The sequence below is a fragment of the Prionailurus viverrinus genome, chromosome A2 (genome assembly GCF_022837055.1).
Source record: "Prionailurus viverrinus isolate Anna chromosome A2, UM_Priviv_1.0, whole genome shotgun sequence".
In the NCBI taxonomy this organism is placed as follows: Eukaryota; Metazoa; Chordata; class Mammalia; order Carnivora; family Felidae; genus Prionailurus; species Prionailurus viverrinus.
Window position 1 is genome coordinate 8,234,319 of NC_062562.1, and position 18,814 is coordinate 8,253,132.

The 18,814-nt window shown below is 62.4% G+C and overlaps 1 protein-coding gene across 8 annotated transcripts in view; it reads left to right on the plus strand.

The window, feature by feature from the left end:
* Window positions 1-18,814, plus strand: part of NFIX (nuclear factor I X) — a 99,244-nt gene that overhangs the window by 62,635 nt on the left and 17,795 nt on the right. For 6 of the 8 annotated variants that reach the window (XM_047826448.1, XM_047826469.1, XM_047826485.1 and 3 more), the window contains exons 3-7: window positions 12,374-12,436; window positions 12,800-12,874; window positions 13,242-13,362; window positions 14,173-14,309; window positions 17,159-17,281. In XM_047826448.1, coding sequence (XP_047682404.1) covers window positions 12,374-12,436; window positions 12,800-12,874; window positions 13,242-13,362; window positions 14,173-14,309; window positions 17,159-17,281 — 519 coding nt within the window. The remainder of the gene's footprint in view (window positions 1-12,373; window positions 12,437-12,799; window positions 12,875-13,241; window positions 13,363-14,172; window positions 14,310-17,158; window positions 17,282-18,814) is intronic. The other 2 variants (XM_047826466.1, XM_047826476.1) reach the window with 1 other exon arrangement.

The following is an 18,814-nucleotide window of genomic DNA, read 5'->3' on the forward strand; positions in this document are numbered from 1 at the left end:
CCTAGCATGAGGCCAGGGGACTGGAGCAGACCGGTCCAGTCCAGTCCCTCGTTCCAGGTCTCCTGCTGCCCCGTGCCAGGGTCCGGAGCTACAGGGTGTCACTGGTTGGAAATGGACGCACTTCTTGGCCCCACGTACAGCCATCCAGCTCTGTCTGCCAGGCCCGAGGGCTCCGGGGAGCCCGCCCGCCCGCCCGCCCTAATGGGCAGAGCGGGATTGCCAGCAGAGGGCACACAGTGCTGGGGTGGGAGGACTACCGTGCCTCAGGTCCTTTCCCCAACCTGAGCCCATGGGGTGGGGTAGGGCATAGGGCGTGCAAGGCGAAGGGGATGCTTTTCTACGTCTCTTCCCTCCCACTGCTGCCAGGCTCCCTCTGTCAGCCTGTGCTTTGGCAGGCTGTGGAGGTGGGCCTGTTCTCAGTCTCCCTTTACAACCCCGCTCTGGCCCCTTCTTGGGAAACAGGAGTGACCTCAGTCCCTGTCTCTCATCTGAGGATGACTCCAGCACCAGAACCCAGCCCTCACTCTGAGGAAGCCCTGCAGGAGCCACGTCTATAGCCCAGAGCCCAAGGGTATTAGAAAGGTCCCATGTCTAGAATAGGTACAGGGGACGCCCTGGGCCTCACTGTGGGCGGGAGGGGTGTAGTCAGCCAGCCTGTGCCTCCTGGGGCTCCATCTTCTAGCATGTGCCACCCTCCCTGGCCATGCTTTTGGGGGGGGGGGCTGCTGCATGCAGATCTGCCCCCCCCCCAAAAAAAAACACCCACAGCTTAAGAGCAGCCAGGGCAAACTGCTAATGGCCGGTAGTGCAGGCGTCCAGAAGGCCCGTTGGAGGATCCAGCCCAGCCCAGCCCCACATGTGTGACCCTAGGTACTTGGACAAGGCAGGGGGTACGGAGCAGGGCTCCCCCCACTACCCCCCACTGCTAGGCTGCTCCACTGGCTGACAGGAGGAGTGGGAGAAGGACTGGGGGGTCAGGGAAGCGGCCAGACCCAGTCCGGAGCCCTGAGCAGCGATCTGCACTGCCCAGGGTCAGGGGGGTGGGGGGAGCGGGCCTCACCTCGGCTAACCTCCCTGCCGAACAAAGGGGCCTTTCTCCACACCCGCCTGGGAGGGTGTGCCTGCCCGACGGCTGCCGCCACTGCAGAGAGCGCTGTTGTTTTTTTCTTCCTCTTCTTCTTCTTCTTCTTCTTCTTCTGGACTTTTCTCCATTTCTCTCCCTCTTTTTGGTGCCTGATCTCTGACTTTTAGTCTCCATTTTTCACTTTTTGAGAGGCGGGGGCGGGGGGGGGGAGGCGGAAATCTTCCTCTTCAAGCGTTTATCAAGTACAAGCGTTTATCAAGTACAGGGGCAGGTCTGTGCTGCCCAAAGGTGGGGGCGTCGTGGGAGTGTTGGGAACAGTCCTGGGGTCACGCGGCCGCAGACTCGCCCACATCCAGAGCAGCCCCGCTCCGGGGAAGGCAGGTAGGGACCGAGCGGCGCGCCGGCGCCGTGCAGGGTGGGCCCGGGCTCGCTGGTTTACCCCCACAGCCATGCACCTGGCAGCTCCCCCCTTCCCGCTCCTCCTCGCTCGCCCATTCCCCGGCCCCCTTCCATCCGGCCCCCGCACCGCAAGCTGTTCCTAATCAATGAGAACGGGAAGCTCGGCCCTCACATTACATCACGGGATGTGCTTGGCAGCGGCAACGGCAGCAACGGGAGCCGCTGCCTCGGGCAGCACAGCCCTGGGTTCGAGCGGCCTAGGTCTGGCCGGGTCCTCCTTCCTGCTCAGGCCTCGTGGGTGTTGCAGAGGGAACCCGGGCCCCTGAAGCCTCCCGCGGGCGGCGCGCAGGTTCGCCGCCCCCGCCCCCGCCCCCGCCCCCGGCCGGGTCCCCGGCGCTGCCGGCGGAGGGCAGCTAGTGTTAACTCGCTGCGCCACCTAGCTACGGCGTCCGGGAATGCAGCGCGCCGTTCCCCCGGGGTGCGGCCCCTGGGCCCAGCTGCCCCACTCTCCGGAAAGCCCCCATCCGGCCCTTCGGGGCATTGTCAATGGAGAACTCGGCACCTGCCAACCTGGAGGGTCGATATCTAGCAGCCCGGACCATCCCAGCCCTGTGACTCTGTGTAGCTGCCCTTTGACAGGTGGCCAGCCTCAGTACTGTGTGCAGGTCCAAGCTCTGGGAGATGCCCCTCAAGCTGCTGTTCAGGATCACAGCAAAGCTGAGACACAGGGCCCTGGAAGCTGACCTCCTTGCCCCATCTGTGCTGTCTTTATGTGGGCCTCGCGCTTTATAGAGTATAAAACCATCGGGTCTTCTCTGTAAAAATCCCTACTCACAGCTCACTGTGGCGTCCAAGGCAAGCCTGGCAGGGGTTGGACCGGGAGGGAAAGGAGGCCTGGGAGACCACCGGGTGCCTCATAACAGCAGGTCTAGGATTTGGATTCCAGGCTCAGGGCTCGCTCTGGCACCCAGAGCCGTCTCCTCCCCTCAGGAGGCCACCTGCCTACCCACTTATTCAACCCAGCCTGGGCTTTCAGGGCTGAAAGTTGGAGATTTTGAGTCAGAGGCCCAGATTCTTCACGTCTTATCTGGACAGCTCTGGACGGTGGCTGCCTGAAGGCGTCGGGGGCTGGGGAGTGGGGAGCAGAGCAAGCTGGCGAGAGCGTCTCCCTGCCCTGTCCTGCCCTCCACAGGGAGACACTGCATCCTTCCTCTGGTTAGTGCAGCCCTCGGGCGCGGGGGGTCTGTGTGGCCAGGCCTGCACTCCGGGCCCACCTGGGCTTTGCAGGAGAATTAGTGCTACTGGGGTTTCCACATCAATTCCTCGGGTATTGAGCATCAAGGACGGACCTGCAGGAAAAAATGTTCTCGGGACGCGGAAGGTGCCAAACACCTGGTGCTTCTGTCCCCCGGGGGGTCAGTGTAGCCACAGTTGGAAGAAGGATCTAGAAGGATCTATTTAGAGTCTTGTCAACCGCTCCCAACTGCACGTCCAGGTGTGGTGGATATAGTCGTGAACAAAACACTGATAGGCCTTGACCCCAAGGGGATGATGGTCTGGTGGGGTGCTCCCAGGCAGGAACCCCTGGACCTGGGAGGCCTGGTGGCCAAGTCCTTAGGGCTCCTGAGCCCTCCAAAGCCAGAGTTTCCCACTCTTCCAGCCCTGGCCCAGCCAGAGGCTCCCAGCGTGGATGGGATTTGAAGGAAGGGCTACTTGGCCTCCAGACTCCAGACAGCAGTCCTCCACTTAGACCTTTGGTTGTGGCACATGTTTGTGTTTGTTGCCCTTGCGTGAGCCCAAGTCTGTCTCCCCGCAGAAGGCAAGTCCTTGCTAAAGAGCCTCCTTTAGCCTGAATGTCAGGTGCTGCCCCTTAGGGGGCTGAGGAAGTTAGAGTGCCTGAGGGTAGGAGGCAGGTGGCCTCGGCCTGCTGTCGCTCAGGTGGGTTCTCCTTCCCAGGCCCCCTGGATTCTCCTTAGGAAAGGGGGGCAGGTGGGGTAAGACCGTGCTCATGGCCACAACGGGAGAGGTAGCATGGAACACAAGGAGGCCAGGGAGCCCTCGTGTTGCCCCATCCTCGCCGTCTCCTGGCCAGTCTGTCCGTCTTTCCATAGGTAAGGAAGCTCCACATGTGGGAGGCTTCCCCTTGCCCAGGGCTGAGGGTACCTTTCCTCTCTGTGGGGACTCACTTCTGCCACCTTCTTTTCCTGGTCAGTTGTTCCTTTTCTGCCCCTTCTTCTCATTCTTTGCTTCCCCTCCCTTCCCCAGCACATCGCAAGGGTGTGTGGGTAGAGGCTCCTTGGCCTGGGGGCTCTCCAGGCCCTCACCCTGATGAGTGCCCTCTGCAGCCAACGGCTGGCTGCAGCACAGCTGTGCTTAGGAGGCCACTCCTGAGTATTTTCAGGAAAGTTTTCTCCCCTTCTGTTTTTTTGTTTTTTGTTTTTTTAAAGGAGTCATTTCCTCCTTTCCTTTCTCTTTCTCTCTCTGCTTTCTTCCCTCTTTCCTCCCTCTTGGAACCTTCTCCTTCTCTGATTTCTTTCTATGGCAGCCTTGTTTGGAACCACTTTGCTTTGGTTCCGATGTGCTGTCTTGGCCTCTCTCTCTCTCTCTCTCTCTTAGTTTTCATGTTGTCTTCTTGTCATTCTCTTGCTCGGGGGCTCAGTGACCGCTTCCCTCCTTTCCCCAAACTGCCACTTGTGTCAGGTGTGTCCCTCCAGAGCTTCTGCGCCGCCCCCCCCCCCTTCTCATCCCTGGTTGGCATTAGCGCCCAGAGGACTCTGTGCCTTAACAAATAATTAGACCAAGGACAAGTGTATTTGGGGGATGGGGGGAGGGTGATGCCTGACCCTGGGAGGTGGGGACACTATTAATAGTCCTAAGAGCAGCTGGAGGTGGGGGCAGTTGTCTGGCCAGGCCTGGGCAGCTTACAGGGCCAGAAAGGGCAATGCTGGAAATAGAGCGGGTGGGGGTGGGGGAGCAGCTCCGCGTGCCCCTAGCCTGGACGGGGGGGACACCCTCCACAGGGCCCACCTTTTCTTGGTGTGCTGGGCCCACTGTCAGTTTCTGTCTGTCAGGCTGAGGAGGGGACAGAAGCTTTAGGGGCTGGGGGCCACTCTTCTGGACCCCGCTATTACATGACTCCTGGCCCCAGGCCCTCTTGCAAGTGTTGGCTCCAGCTGCTGGTTGAGCCGTGGCACCAGCCGGCGCTCCCAGGAGAGGCAGCTGGGCACCCGTTGGGGCAGCACCTATGCTTCTGGTGTCCTCAGCTCTCTATTCCCTTACCGCTGGGCTAGGCTAGGCAGGGCCTAGGGCCCAGCGTCCTCAGAATCCGGGGCACAAGCATTTTCTCCCCCTTCCCTGTTGCCCTTACGCATCCCCCCGGGTAAGGGGATTTCCAGTGTGGTGGCCGTCCAGAGACCATTTACCGTGACCACTGACTTTGGGGAGGGACACGCCTGTAGAAGGCATCCCGCTTTCATTTCCCGACACACCTCTCTGCCCCTCTTTGCAGATCGCCATGGGCCAGGCCCTGAGGGAGCCCCTCAGCTTACTGGCTGTGTTCTCTGGGGCAAGACACCGAAAAACAGTAATCCAGGGCATACTCAGGGGTGTCATACGCCTGAGGGCAGGGAGCTGAGGGCCAGCCACACTCCCCCACGAAGCAGCCTGTGAGCAGAGTGGGAGGAGGAGGAGCAGTTTCAGCTCATGGAGGTGAAGCACCTTTTACCTGTTTTCTCGTTTTCCTCGCCCAGGAACCCTAGGTGGTGGGTAGCACCTGCATTTAACAGAGGAAGAAACAGCTCAGAACTTGGCCAAGGTCACTGCGCTGGTAGATTCTAGAGCATGGATGTGAACTCAAGAGGAGCCCCTTTCCACTGTCGCTGGTTGTCCACCTCTATCCCCCTCTGCCTTCCCTGTGCTGGGGTGAGGCCCCCCCCCCTTAGAGCAGACATGGGGTCCAGACCAAGGACATCTCCCCTGGATAGGCCAAAGGCAGGCTCTGGGCAAAGGTGGGCCAGGGCCCGGGGCGGGGGTGCTCCCGCCTCCCGCCTCCCTCCTCCCTCCTCCCCAAAGACCCCTTCCTTTGGCTTCTTCAGTAGTGGCCACTTCACCCCCAATCCCTGTCTGACAGGAATTCTGATCTGATGGGATTTGCTGGCCCCTGGGCACCTCTGGAACACCCCAGATGGTGTTACTGCAAGGCACTGGGTCTGCTTGTTCAGAGAGAGCCACGGAGCACTGACGTCTGAGGTCTCGCAGGTCGGTGCTGAGTCCCCTGCAAAGGGGGGACCCGGGAGGAGCCCGTGGGTCCGCCCGCATCCCCCAGGGCTGCCTGCCGGGCTGGGCGTGGAGAGGCCCCCAGCTCGCGGACGGACCTGGCCTTTGCCCCTCCATCCACCTGCTGGGTGTTGTGCTCTGCACCACGGTGTATCCTTCCTCCTGTCTCCTTTATGGGCCACTGTCTGTCCTCTCATGGGAATAAGCAGTCGGGCACCCAGTTCCCTTGGGCTTCAGTGACCGGGTCGCGTCTCTAGTTCTCCCTGGGCTGGGGGCAATGCCAAGGAAGGTTCTCCCGTCGGGTGCGGGGCAGAGAACGCTGAGCAGCTCACACCAGGGGAGGACCACAGACGGCACTGGCGGAGGCAGGGTGGGTGGAGGTGGGAACGGTCGTGCTCGCCTCCAGGGCCAGGGCCCGCGACTGCCGTGTCCCATCCAGATGTTCCCTGCCACCTGATCTGTTGTCCCTGCCCCATCCTCCCTTCATGGCCTTCTTGAGCTCAGGCCTCAGGGGCAGCCAGAGCAGGTCTAGCCTACGCAGGTGTGACCGGCACCACGCCACCTCCCCGCCCCCTGCACAGGTGACTCAGGTCAAAGGCTCAAGCCCCTTCAGATCCACGAGTAGAGGGGGAGTGAGGAAAGGAGAGAGGAAGGTAATGAGGGGGTGATGTGTGTGCCTATCCTGCCCCTGGCCACACCCCTGCCCAGATCGTCGGGGCTGTGCTTCCTGGTCATGCTCCTGTCCCCACCACGTGGGGCTCTAGGGGCGACAGAAGAGGGATAAACCTCAGGATGGCTCCAGGGCCCGTGTGTAGGCATGAAGCTGGGGGCGGAGCACAGAGTGGAAAGAAGGAAGGAAAGATCCTAGAAGCCCCCTGGGCCGGGCCCAGGCCGAGCCCCTCCCCTCTTTGCCCTCTGGCTGCCCTGCACTCTCAAGGACTTCCTCGGTCCCTGGGTCTCCTGTTGGCAGAGATGGGGAGAACCCCTCTGTGACCCGTCTCCCTAGCCCCCCATCCGTCCACGGCTCCCCTCCTCAGGGTGTCTCAGATTCTCAGACTTAGGTTTCAAGAGGCACAATAGTTACATTCTCCGGCTCTGATTGCCGCAGGCCAGGCCTCTGGCTCCCCTTGAGATTGGGTTTCCAGTGCCCTGGATGCTCCGGAATCACAGAAGAGGGGGAGCCAGGTAGGGGGAGGGGAGTGTCACACTGGGGAGGGCCAGGATCAGCTCCTGAATTGCATCGGCCCTTCAGAGGACCCCCCAGAACAGCGCACGCGCCCGCCTGCTTCCCGAACCCCAGACCTGGAGAAAGCCTGGGGAGGGGCAAGCAAACTGCAAACTCCGGGGGTTGTCCTCGCTAGCCCCCAAAGGTCAGAGGTCCGGCCGAGCTAGAGGTGGCCTCCTGTCTGGCCCAGTGCTTAGCACTGAACATGCCGTGCCCGGTGGGACCACGGCTCTGCGTGCATCGTCTGCTCCTACCCCTACGGGGCAGCAGGAAATCGCTTGTTGTGTGTCCAAGCGCGTGCGCGTTTGACTGCGCTTGCCTCAGTAGACGCACGTCGTGGGTGTGGTTGAGCTGGGTCTTTCCGCCCCTCTTGGCCACCTAAGAGCTCACTCTGTCAGTGATGTGCGTGGAGGCAGCCGGCCAGCAAGTTGCATGTGGCCCCTTTCGCGGAGAGAGTTTGTTTCGGGTGGGAGCTGAGGCAGAGCGTTCCCTGCAGCGAGCAGGAATTCGTCCTTCACCTAGCGGGAGCCGTAAATATCTCCCCGTCTGTGAGTGGAAATATATATACATATATATATATATATATATATATATATATGTATGTATATATAACATGCTGTCAACTGGGGTTCGGATGCAACACTGGGCTCTTCCTGGCTGCTGGAGCTTCCCCTCCAGAGCTCCAGTGAAGTGTCCCTTTTGGATACACACATACACACACACACACACACACACACACACACACACACACACAGAAACGGCAAGGTCAGGAGAGGAAAGAGAGCTGGAGAGAGGGAAAATGAAGGAGAAGGAAGGACGGAGAGGAGTGTGGAGCCAAGACAGAGAAAAAGGAGATCAGAAATGGGATTCCAAAGGGAACGGCGAAGAGCTCCATAAAAAAGTAGTGGGGCTTCAAGGGCTGAGAAGGGCTGGTGGAGGGTCGAGAGAGGCAGTGCTGGAGGGGGAGCTTCGTGGCTGTTCCAGGGGATGTGAAGGGACCTAAGGAAGAGAGGGGTCCACACTGCCTGCCAACCGTTGGCCGAGCTTGGCCCAGGTCCGGGTATTTGCAGAAGGCCACAAGCCATTGATGCAGGGGGGTGACCGATGACAGGTGTGCAGACGAATGGGGAGTAGCCCCAGACCCGGGAGCCATGCTGAGACAAGAGTCCAGATCTGTCACCTGCCTCTGCATAATCCTCCCTTCTGGAAGCCTCCACAGCGGCCAGAGCCCTAAGGCACTACTGGCAGGTGGCCTCTCCCTCAAAGGTGTGGATCACATGAGAAGCCAGGTCCCAAGCAGAGGGCAGTCAGCAGAGCATGCTCCTGTGGGTGACATGAGCTGGCGTGACCCTCGGCAGCATGAAGAATAAGCTGTGGGCTCTGAGATTCTCTCCGTCCCCAAACCTGGCCCCGGGCTCAGGGACCCTGATGCCTGCCTGCCCAGGGCGTGCATCCCAGGGCATCAGACACAGTGGCTGGACTGTTCCTAGGAGGCTATATTTGATAGGCCTCATGTGAGAAAGCTTCAAACCAGGGAAGGTGCTTTGGTCCTCAGCGCCAGGAAAGAGGGAAAGGTTGAGCTGCGTCAAGGCCAAGAGCGGGTAGTGGTGCCCCCCCCCCCCCCCCCCCCGGCTGCTGCATCCCCTCTCCGGTCTCTAGGATGTGAAGGCAGCAGTTGTCTCTGAAGAGAGGGGTAGGCAGCGGGGTTAGGGTTGCTTTGCTGACCTTGGTCAGGGTGGCCCTGAACTGGGGGTGTGTACCTAGGGTCCCCACTGCTCTGGCAGCCAGGCTGGGGAGAGCCGAGGCCACAGAGGCTTCCAGGGGATGTGGCCCGGGAAGCCCGGGGAACCAGAGTAACAGCCTCTGGGGGCGGGGAGGGGGGGGGCGTGGGCCGGGTGGTTGGGGGAGGGAGGATAAAAGATGGAGCTGGGCACCTGTCTGCCTTGTGCCAGCCAACACTGTCCCTGCCCCTCCACTGGCCCACAGGCCACCAGCTGGCCCATTATCCCTGGCGAGAAAGCAGACACTGGAGGGGGGCTCCCATGCAAACCCGCCCGGCAGGGACTGCCAGGGGAGAGCCACCCTGTTCTGGGTCGGGGGCGAGGGGAGAAGCTGGGGAGGGGGGCAGTGGAGACAGGAGCCCCCGCCGCGCAGCAGTCAGGTCTCCTCCTGTGCTGTTGGCAGGGGGCAGTGCGTGGGGCCTGTGAACAGGAGATAAAGAGTTCAGGCAGAGGGTTTTTTCTCACTAACCGTGGATTTGTATGTTTGTTCAGCTGGTGGCTCTGATAAGCCCCATTCTGCCAGATAAAAGCTGAGCAGCCATGAGGCGGGGCGTGGGGAGGGGTGTCATAAAGGGACCTTCCTCCTGTCTGTCCTGAGGCCTGGGGTTATCCCCTCCCCCAGGGAGCCCAACAGGGAAGGGAGTCACGATGCTGGGTTGGCGTGCCCCCCGGTGGGCTAGGCTGATCCCAGAGGGCTTCTGATCCCAGAGGGTTGTCTAGAGCAAGCCCCGACCTCCAGGCGCGGCTCCCCAAAGAGCCCACAAAGGCCGGCCCAGCTGGCTCCCGCTCCTGGGGCGGGAGGGATGGGGGTTCTCCTTACCCTCCCTAGAAGCCTGTCCACCAGGGCCCGGTGGCCGGTTTGGGCCCCACGGCTGCTGTATGGGTTCCTGCCAGTCCCCTGCCCCCGTCCGACCAAGGCGCACCCCTAAGCCCACTGGGCGGACGAGGGCCTGCCCCCCCTCGTGTCCCTCCCTGTCCTGCCAGGGCAGGGGTCCTAGTTGAGCCCCTGGGCCCGGCGATGGCCCATGGGGGGCTTCGGCTGCCTTTTGAGTAGCACGTGGCGTCCCCAGGGCCCCTGCCTCAACCCTCCCTTCTCCTTCTGCTGGGTGCTGGCCCCCCGAGGGTGAAGGGGGTGCCGCACGCTGGAGCAGGACGGTGGGGCCCTGGCTGAAGCTGCCCCTGCTGCAGGGCTGCCTCCTGAGCCTCCGAGCCTGGGTCCAGATTTCCAGTGTTTCTGCCTTTTGTCCCGGAGCCGAGCTGAGCATGCCGGGGCCGGCGGGGGTGGCATTGTGGGGACGCTGGCTGGGCCGCCAGCCGTAAGATGGCTGCCAAGGGCTAAAATGGCTGCCAGCAGCGCCTGGAGGCGCGTGGCAGCGGGCCTTGCCCGCGCTGGGTCCTCGCTCCCGCTTGCTCCTTTACATCAAGCTAATAGTAATAACAGCAATAACGTTTCGGGGCAGTGTCCTGGTTTAGAAGGATTTCCTGCCTATCGCGCTCTCCTGGAGCCCCATTTGTCTCTGCCTTAGTCGCTGGCCCATCTCCATCTCTTTGTCGGGTTCTCTCTAGCCTTTCTGTCCTTGGGCTGGGTGTGCGCGTGCGCGCAGCTTTCTGTCTCCACGTGGCCATTTTCAGGGGGCCCGGGACCGCACCCGTGGGGGGGGACTCCTCTGTCTCCCCCAGCTCCGCCGACCCGGCCCCGGAAGGCCGGTGGGGAGAGTTGGTCCCAGGATGGGTGGGGTCGGTAGCGGGCACCCCAGGGCAGCAGAGCCTGGAGTGTGTGCCCCTCGGTGGGCTCCACAGGCTGGCCGCCTGGCTGTGCCCTTCCTGAGTTTTTGAATGGAGGAGAGGGGAAGCAGCCTCAGGGTCCAGGGAGGGCCTAGCGTGGGGTGTCCACGACTTTAGCCCCTCAGCCGCTCCTTCCTGGACAAGCTGGGGGTGGAATCAGACCGAGATAGCCAGGAAGAGGCCAAGGTGAAAGACGGAATTCATACCCACGAGGCACCGTGGCACAGAGAGGTTGCCCTCCTGGGAGCGCGTGGGGGGAGGTCCTGTGGAGTCTCTCCAGAGCGGCCTGGGATAGGGTTCGCCACCCCTCCGCACCCCACAGGGGTGAGCACAAGGGGAACCGTGGAAGGCTGCACCCCAAACTGGAGGGGGGGGGGGCGAAGGACCGCCATTAGCACTTCCCTTGTGAACCTCTCTGGGTGTTTGATGTGTGGCAAGGTTTACTGTTCTTTTTTGGAATTAGAGAAAAAAAAAAAATTGAACAGGTAAAGAATCGGGGGGGAGTGGGGCCTAAACCTGTCCTGTAGGCAGCCTGTCCTTTCCCACTGGTCACCTTGAGGCAGGTGGCCGAGAACTCGGCCTGAGCCGAGGCTGGGCCTTCGCTCCCATAGGGATGCTGTTCTTACCAGCCGCTGTGGCCATCACTCTCTGTCCCTCCCGAGTGGCCGCAGGGCCCCCTGCCGCAATCTCTTGGGCCCACACCTTGCCCTTTGGGAACTTCCTTGCTGGTCAGTCCCCAGTGTGAACAGCTTGGCTGTGAGGCCAGCGAGGGGTGGACTCTCCGGCCAGCAGGCTGACCTCGGGGCGGTAGATGAGACCCAGGAGGCAGGGCCAGAGTTGGGCAAAGCCCCGGCCAATACCAGGGCACGGTTTTCTGATGCCACCCCCACGTTGTCTTCCTGTGAGCAGCCCTTTCTTTACCAAATGCCTGCCTTCCTCCTGCCCCACAACCTGCCCTGGCCCCCCTCTGCCACCCTCTCGCCAGCTGTCGTGCCTGGGCAGGCATTCTGGAGGTCCCCATTGTGCCCCTGGCACACAAAGCTTTGAGGACCTGGGGGTGGGGGGCGGGGGTGGGGGGGGGCTTTCCCAAGCTCAGCAAAATATTCACACACACACTCCACCCTGCCCCAGCCCTCTGTGAGCTCCCACCGCACAATGGGCCCTTGTCTCGGGGCTCCCTCTGAGCAGCTGTGGCACCGGGGCATGAGACAGCCCAGACAGGCTGGCACAGAGCGGGCGACAGCGTTAGGGCAGGCCTCCCCCCTCTGTGTTGCCAGGCACCGCCTGTAAGCATAAAGGTGAGGTGGGGGTGGTTCAGGCTGACAGGAATGGCTGTAATTAATGAAGTGAGAGGACAGGGCTGCTCCTCTGGGGGCTTGGGCTGAGCGGAGGATGGGGGGACCCTGGGGTTCGTCCCAGCTGTGCAGAGAGGCGGTCACTGGCTTCTTTCACGGGCACCCTCCTTGCCCTGGTTCTCAGCCACTGCTGCCCGCTTGAGGGCGACTTCGCCCCCCGGGGCGCATGGGGCAGTGTGCGTGGAGGCAGTTCTGGTTGGCACACTGGGGTGCTACTAGAATCTAGAATGTGGAGGCCAGGGCTCCTGCCAGACACACCCTGCGGTGCCCAGGATGCCCCGCCGCGGAGAATGGTCTGGCTTCACTGTCAGTAGCACTTTCTTCCTCCTCTCTCCAGGTCCCCCCAGGCTGCTCCCCTCCGAGGAGAGGGTGCTGTGAAGGTGTTTGCAGGGCCGAAGGCGCAGCTCCTTGGCTGGCGTTGGTGGGGCGCTTCGATCCTGACCTCTTCTCCCCTTTGTGTCTCCCGCAGAATCCGGACAATCAGATAGTTCAAACCAGCAAGGAGATGCGGACATCAAACCACTGCCCAACGGTCAGTGCCCCTCCAGAACTCCCGCTGGCCCACGCCTGGCCTCTTGGGCCTGCCCTGCCCCCCTCGCCCTCCTCTGCCCTCCAACACCCTGGCCAACCTGGCCTCCTGTCTGCCCCCATTTCTTCCCCTCGACTCAGCTGTTCCTCAGCTGAACTTCAGCTGATGGCCAAGGGGGTGGGGGCTCCCCTGAAGCCTGCTCGGTCCTCCGTGTAGACGTGAGGGCCCTGAGGGCCAGCCTGTGTCTGGAACACGAGGCTTGGGAGGAAGCGAGTCGAAGCAAGAGTGCGGAGAGCTTTGGGGAGACGGGCAGGTGGCCCCTCCGAGCCTTGCCTGACTCACTCACTTGTCCTTTCCACTCTTCAGGGCACTTAAGTTTCCAGGACTGTTTTGTGACTTCCGGGGTCTGGAATGTGACGGAGCTGGTGAGAGTATCACAGAGTAAGTGAGTTCTTTCTTCCAGCCGTGGCTGAGCTCAGCAGACCGGGGGTGTAAGGGGGGGCGGGATTCGGACCCCATGTGTCCCCCCTCCAGCTGGTGGGGTCCTAGTAGGGGGCAGACAGGATTTCCTGGGACACTCTGCCCATTGGTACTGGGCTAGGTGGAGCAGAGGTGCCCAGAGAGCCCTATCTCTAATCTCCACTGTTTTGGAGGAAAACAAAATCATAACCAAGGGCTCTTCCCCAAAGACCCCCCCCCCCCAACCCAGCCAGGACGAGGCTTCTGGGGAGGTGCTCGTGACAACAAAACAGGCCCCACTGAGCCTTCCACACCTTCCAAACCTCATCACCTTCTCGCCTTTTCCCAGCTCCTGTTGCCACAGCATCAGGGCCCAACTTCTCACTGGCGGACCTGGAGAGTCCCAGCTACTACAACATAAACCAGGTGACCCTGGGGCGGCGGTCCATCACCTCCCCTCCTTCCACCAGGTGAGCCCAGGACCCTGGCCCTCCCCTCCGATCCCCAGGCCGTCTCGGGGGCTGCAGGCAGCTATCACCCCTTGTTGAGGGTGTTGACTCCAGAGCAGCCCGGGCCCAGCGTGCCGCCAGCCCCCTGAGCTTCCTGCTTTGTGCTGTCGCTGGGCATTTGGTGCTGGGGACATAAGCCCCCACGGGGCACAGCTCTGCCTACAAGGCACTCCCCGTGGGGATCTGAGAAGGCCTCTCTCTTGGGCAAGTGACATGAGCCCAGACGTACGGGGGGCTGGTACAGGCACGGGGTGGGTGCTCCAGGTAGAGCAGCCTCTATCCCAGGCAAGGATGGACGTGCGGGTGGGACCCCCAAAGAGGGCTTTGGAGGCCAGCGGAAGGTGTTTAGGCGTAAAACCCACTGAAGGGTTTTAGGTTTTAAGCAGGAGATGCTGGGGGTTTGTGTTCTAGAAAGTACCCCTAGCAGCAGCACGTGTGGGCGGGGCTGACAGCCAGTTAGAGGCCCTCCCAGCAGGCTGGAGTAGGGGAGGGCCTCAGCTGGGCAGTGGGACCACAGAAGCAGTTGAGGGGGGTTTTGCGGATGAAGGTATCACGGGCCGAGAAGGGGTTCGAGGAGGAGGAGCAGACCTGCGGGGTCCCCAGGGACTCTAGGGCCCGTCTGGTCTCAGGGGAAGGCACCTAGCGAGTGCTTGGGAACGCTGCTGTCATCAGGCGCCTGCTCCCCACCCGGCGGGTCACCGGCGCGAACCGGGGAGCAGTTCGGGGCCGGTACGTCAATCTTCCCTTGTCCCGCCTGATCCTCTTCCCCAGCACCACCAAGCGCCCCAAGTCCATCGATGACAGCGAGATGGAGAGCCCTGTCGATGATGTCTTCTATCCTGGCACAGGCCGCTCCCCAGCAGCTGGCAGCAGCCAGTCCAGTGGGTGGCCCAACGATGTGGATGCAGGTATGGGTGCTGCAGGGCCAACCCCGAGCGGGGCGCTGGCGCCTCTTTTTCCCTCTCGGTTTACCTGGCGCGCCTCCCTCTGCTTCCCCTGCTGTGGGAGGCGCTACCTCCTGATCTCCCAGAGGAGGGCGGACCGGGCCAAAGGAGGGAGTGGAGGTGAGGAGCTGGGCTGCGGCTAACTCGGCCGCAGAGCCCACAGGTGCGGTGGAAGGAAGGCAGAGGCCCCAGACTTCGAGCCTCCTTGGTCTCCGTCTCCTGCTGTTTCTCTGGAGGGGTTGCCCTAGCTCCTACGGTCCTCATGGTTTAAAGCAGTTTCTCAATCCGGGCGCTGTTGACGTTTGGGGCCACGTCGTTCTCCGTGGTGGGGCCATCCTATGCACTGCAGGGCACTGAGCAGAGCTCTGGCCTCCAGCCGCCAGCCAGTAGCAACTCCCCCGTCCTCCCCAAAGTCTAATGACCAGAAACGTCTGGACATTGCTGAACATCCTCTGGCATAGGGGGAGAGGAGACCAGAATCATCCTGAGTTGAGAACCACTGGTCTGACGGGGCCAGCATCACAGAGAGGAGCAGAGCCTAGGAAAGAATGACCAGAATCGTTTTCCAATCAAGCAGGAAAGGTAGGGAAGGGCAGAGGTCTAAAGGAAGCTAGCTCAGTCCTCCCAATAGCCTCCAACCACCCCTTTCTTGGTGAACCCACCCACCTTCACCTCCAGTCTTGACGGGAGGCATAAGCAGACCCAGAGAGCCCAGATGGAAAGGAGGGAGAGTGTGTGCATGTGTATCCCCACGCGCGCGCGTGTGTGTGTGTGTGTGTGTGTGTGTGTGTGCGCGCGTGCATGCACATATAAATGTGTGAGGAGACTGGCTGCAGGCTATTTCTGCCTGACGCACGGGTGGTACAACCTGTGTGTGTCCTCGAGGTGTGGGTTTCTCGGGGCCAGAGAGTGCGACCCATGTGTGGGCGTTGTACGTGGGGCACGTCTGCTGTGGTCGGGCCTGGGGCTTTGCTCTCGAAGCCGGAAGAGAAGGGTCTGACCCGATGTCCCTTTGCCTGGCGTTTTCCAGAAGTGCGTCTACAGAGATGGGCCACGTGGATGGGCAGGGGTAGGAACTGGGGGAAAGCGAGGCAGAAGGGCGGGGAGGCGCTCCTGCTTTCCCGCGGCCCAGACACAGGCTCCCGCTCTCAGCTCCCTGGGAGGGGGGGAGGGGGGTCTGAGGGTACGGGCTGTAACCACTGCGAAGCTCATCCCTGTGGGACAGCTCCCTGGCAGGCCTTTGGGTGCCTCCCCCAGGGTTCCCTCGTGGCAAGCAGGTGCCTGGGCCAACACAGCCCAGATACCTCCCCGGGGGAGAGAGAAGGGGTTGAAAAGGCCCTGAAGACTCCCCAGCCAGGGCCTCAGTTAAGGGACTGCCCCCTCAAGGACGCAAGCGCCTCGAGAGCCACATCCACAGCTGTTTCCTGGGGTTCAGCCCCCAAGTCCCTCTGCCCAGACCTGGTTCCCGAGGAGATGTCCCCTCCCTGGCTCCCGCTCTCTTTTCTCAGCTGTCTGCTCTGGCGCCTGACGTTTCTGCTCCTTCTAGCTGTCCTGCCGCGCACGGCCCCCGACATCCTCCTGCAGCACCCCTGGCTCCTCGCTTTCCCCTCTTTTCCTCCATGCCCGCCCCCCCCCCCCCCCCGCCGTGTTGTCTCCCCGTGCTGCGACAAATCGCCAATTAAGCAGCCCAGCTGCAGGACAGGGAACAGCTGGGGAGGCGCTGTGCGGCCACGGGGACAGCTGTGCACAGCTGGTGGGGGTGCTCCCCACCCCCTCACTGTGCCAGCTATCAGGTGGCACACAGCTGCTGCCAGATAACGCCTCTGCTGGCGGCTGGGAGTTCGCCCTTCCCCCCACCCTTCCTGCAGTGAAGACTGCAGCCCCCTCACCCCCCATTCAAACCGATTCTCTGCCTCAAAGGTGGCAGCTCTGGAGGTCTCCACACCATCTTACCCGCCCACCCCCCACCCCCCAGCCCTGGGCACGGCCTCAAGGCTCAGCCCAGGACCGGAGACAGACTCCCCTGGAGGACCTGGCCCAGGGGCCCTGCTGTGTCATAGCACCATTTGGACATCGTGCCCCCTGGGCTCAGAGATGAACTTGGTGGGCATGGTCAGCATCCTACAGGCGGGGAGCTCTGATGGGGTGTGCTCTGTGCCCCGGTTCCCACTGAATGCCATCCCATCTCTGGCAGCGGGAGCAGAGCAAAGCCTTGGAATGTCCCTCCCTGGGGCTGCCCAGCCTCTGGATCCCCTGGCAGAGGAGTCCTTTCCTGTCCAGCTCTGTCCCCAGGGCCCACCCAGGCCCTCCAGCCCCTTCCCCACTCTCTTGTCGGGTGTGGTATCACCCCCTCGGTCCCTCCTGAGGACTGGTGGCTTCTTCCTACCAGAGCCTCCCCCCTCGCAGGGCCCCACAGAGCAGACCCCGGCACGTGCTTCCTCGAGGTCTCCTTCACCCTGAACCTAGCTCTCTAGGGCTCCTCCTGCACACCTTTCTCTCCCCCCCCCGCCCCCCCGCATCCCACCCTTCATTCTGTGCCCTCTGAACTTATCCGCTCGGCGGAGAGCAAGATGGGCCCTCGGGTTTGTCCCCTCCCCAGCACACCCGAGGGCTCTCCTTTTCCTCTCCCTTCAGAAGTAGCTGGCCAGTCGGAGCTGGAAGTGGGCAAAGGAGGCAGGAAGGGGTGTGGTGGGGCAGGGGCAGCCGGGAGGGGGCCTGAGAAGAGAAGGAGCTAGCTGCTGGCTTCCCGCCCTCCCCTGCTCTCACCCCCAGCCCAGCTAAACCTGCCCTGTGTTGCCGATTCCTCCCCCCAGGCCCGGCTTCTCTAAAGAAGTCAGGAAAGCTGGACTTCTGCAGTGCCCTCTCCTCTCAGGGCAGCTCCCCGCGCATGGCTTTCACTCACCACCCGCTGCCTGTGCTTGCTGGAGTCAGACCAGGTGAGAACTGCGGGCCCCGAGGGGGGGCAGCGGGGGAGGCGGTGGGCCAGCTGGCCAGGTGAGGGAGCTAGGGCCACCCCGAGTGACGGCCCCAGGCCCTCTGAGTAGGCAGAGGGCACGGGAACGGGCCCTGCGTCCCAGGCGGCACCCCCTCACCTCGCTCCCGAGCTTCTCACACGCGTGTGTGCTTGCGTGTGTGCCTGGGTGTGTGCGCACGTGTGTGCTGTGCCGCACGGGCCCGTCCTGAGGCCCTCTGCGGCTTGCCGTGTGACTCGCGAGGCCTCGGGCCTGCGCCTGCCCAGTTCTTTCGTCCTGCCAGCGGCAGGTGGGGAGGCACAGACTCCTCCCTCCGTCCCGCTTTTGCCCGGGGTCGGGGGTCCGGTGTCCCCGGCACCAGCCCAGGACGGTGTGGGGGCACAGATTGACAGGAGCACTCGCGGGAAGCCAGGCTCCCTTCTGAGGCCCTCCCTGCCCTTTCCCGAAAGCGAAGGGCTGGGCCACAGGGGATGAATGCTGGCTCCTGGGTTGTCTTCCAGGGAGAGGAACAGGCCCACTGCTGTGGGGGGCTGTCTCGCTTCAGTCTTGGGAGAGGGGGCTCGGTGGGGGCGGGGGGAACACCTCAGTGTTCCCGAGGGGATGGAATCAGGCAGGGAGTTGTGGGAGCTGAGTCCTCACCCTAGCCACTCCCTCATTTGCCCCCCACCCCCTTGGTAACTTTCTGGCAGAAAGAGGACCCTGCCCCGTGTCCGCCCGCCCACCCGCCCGCCGTCTTGTGGGCCCTTCTGTAGGATGCAGAGAAGAGTGAGGTTCACCCTCCCGGCTTCCTCCTCAGGGCCTCCTGGCTGAGAGCCCAGAGGCAGCCTGCGCTGGGGCAGGGTGTGGTGGCCGCAAGGTGGGGGCGGGGACCCCAGGCCCTCTGTGCAGGCAGCGGGAGGGCGGCAGGCCCAGCTCGGCTCCGCTTTTATGAACTCCAGAGAGAAGCCAAGTTTCCTCAGCCCCCTAATGAAACCGAGAGCAAGAGCGAGCTGATTGGAAACAGACTGGAGGGGGAGGACTCGGCTCAGGGAAGAGCCGGGGCCTGCGCTGGGGTGGGAGTTGTATGTAGGGAGGACGCGTGTGCGAGGACGGTGGGGCTGAGCGCTCCAGAACGTGGCCTGGGCGCCTCGGCCAGATGCACGGTCATTTGTATGCAGGGGCGGGGGGTGGGGGGGGGGGGGGGCGGGGGGTGGGTATGCGTGTCCAGGGCTCATCCTACACAGGCAAGGGGCCCCGTCTCTACCCGGAGACCAGGAGCTGTTGGCCTCCTCTGTCCCTCATCCAGGCTCCCACCTGGGCCCTGGGCCGGGGTGAAGCCAGTGCGGCATTCACCAGGATGCAGGACGTCACGAGGAGCCGAAACCCTAGCCGTCGAGACACACGATAACGTAGCGTCGTATTTTTAAAAATTAGAACCAGTGCGAAAAACACGCGACGAACAGATATCAACGTTCTCAACAAAAGACGGGGCTGGCCCTGTACTTGCACGGTCCTGCT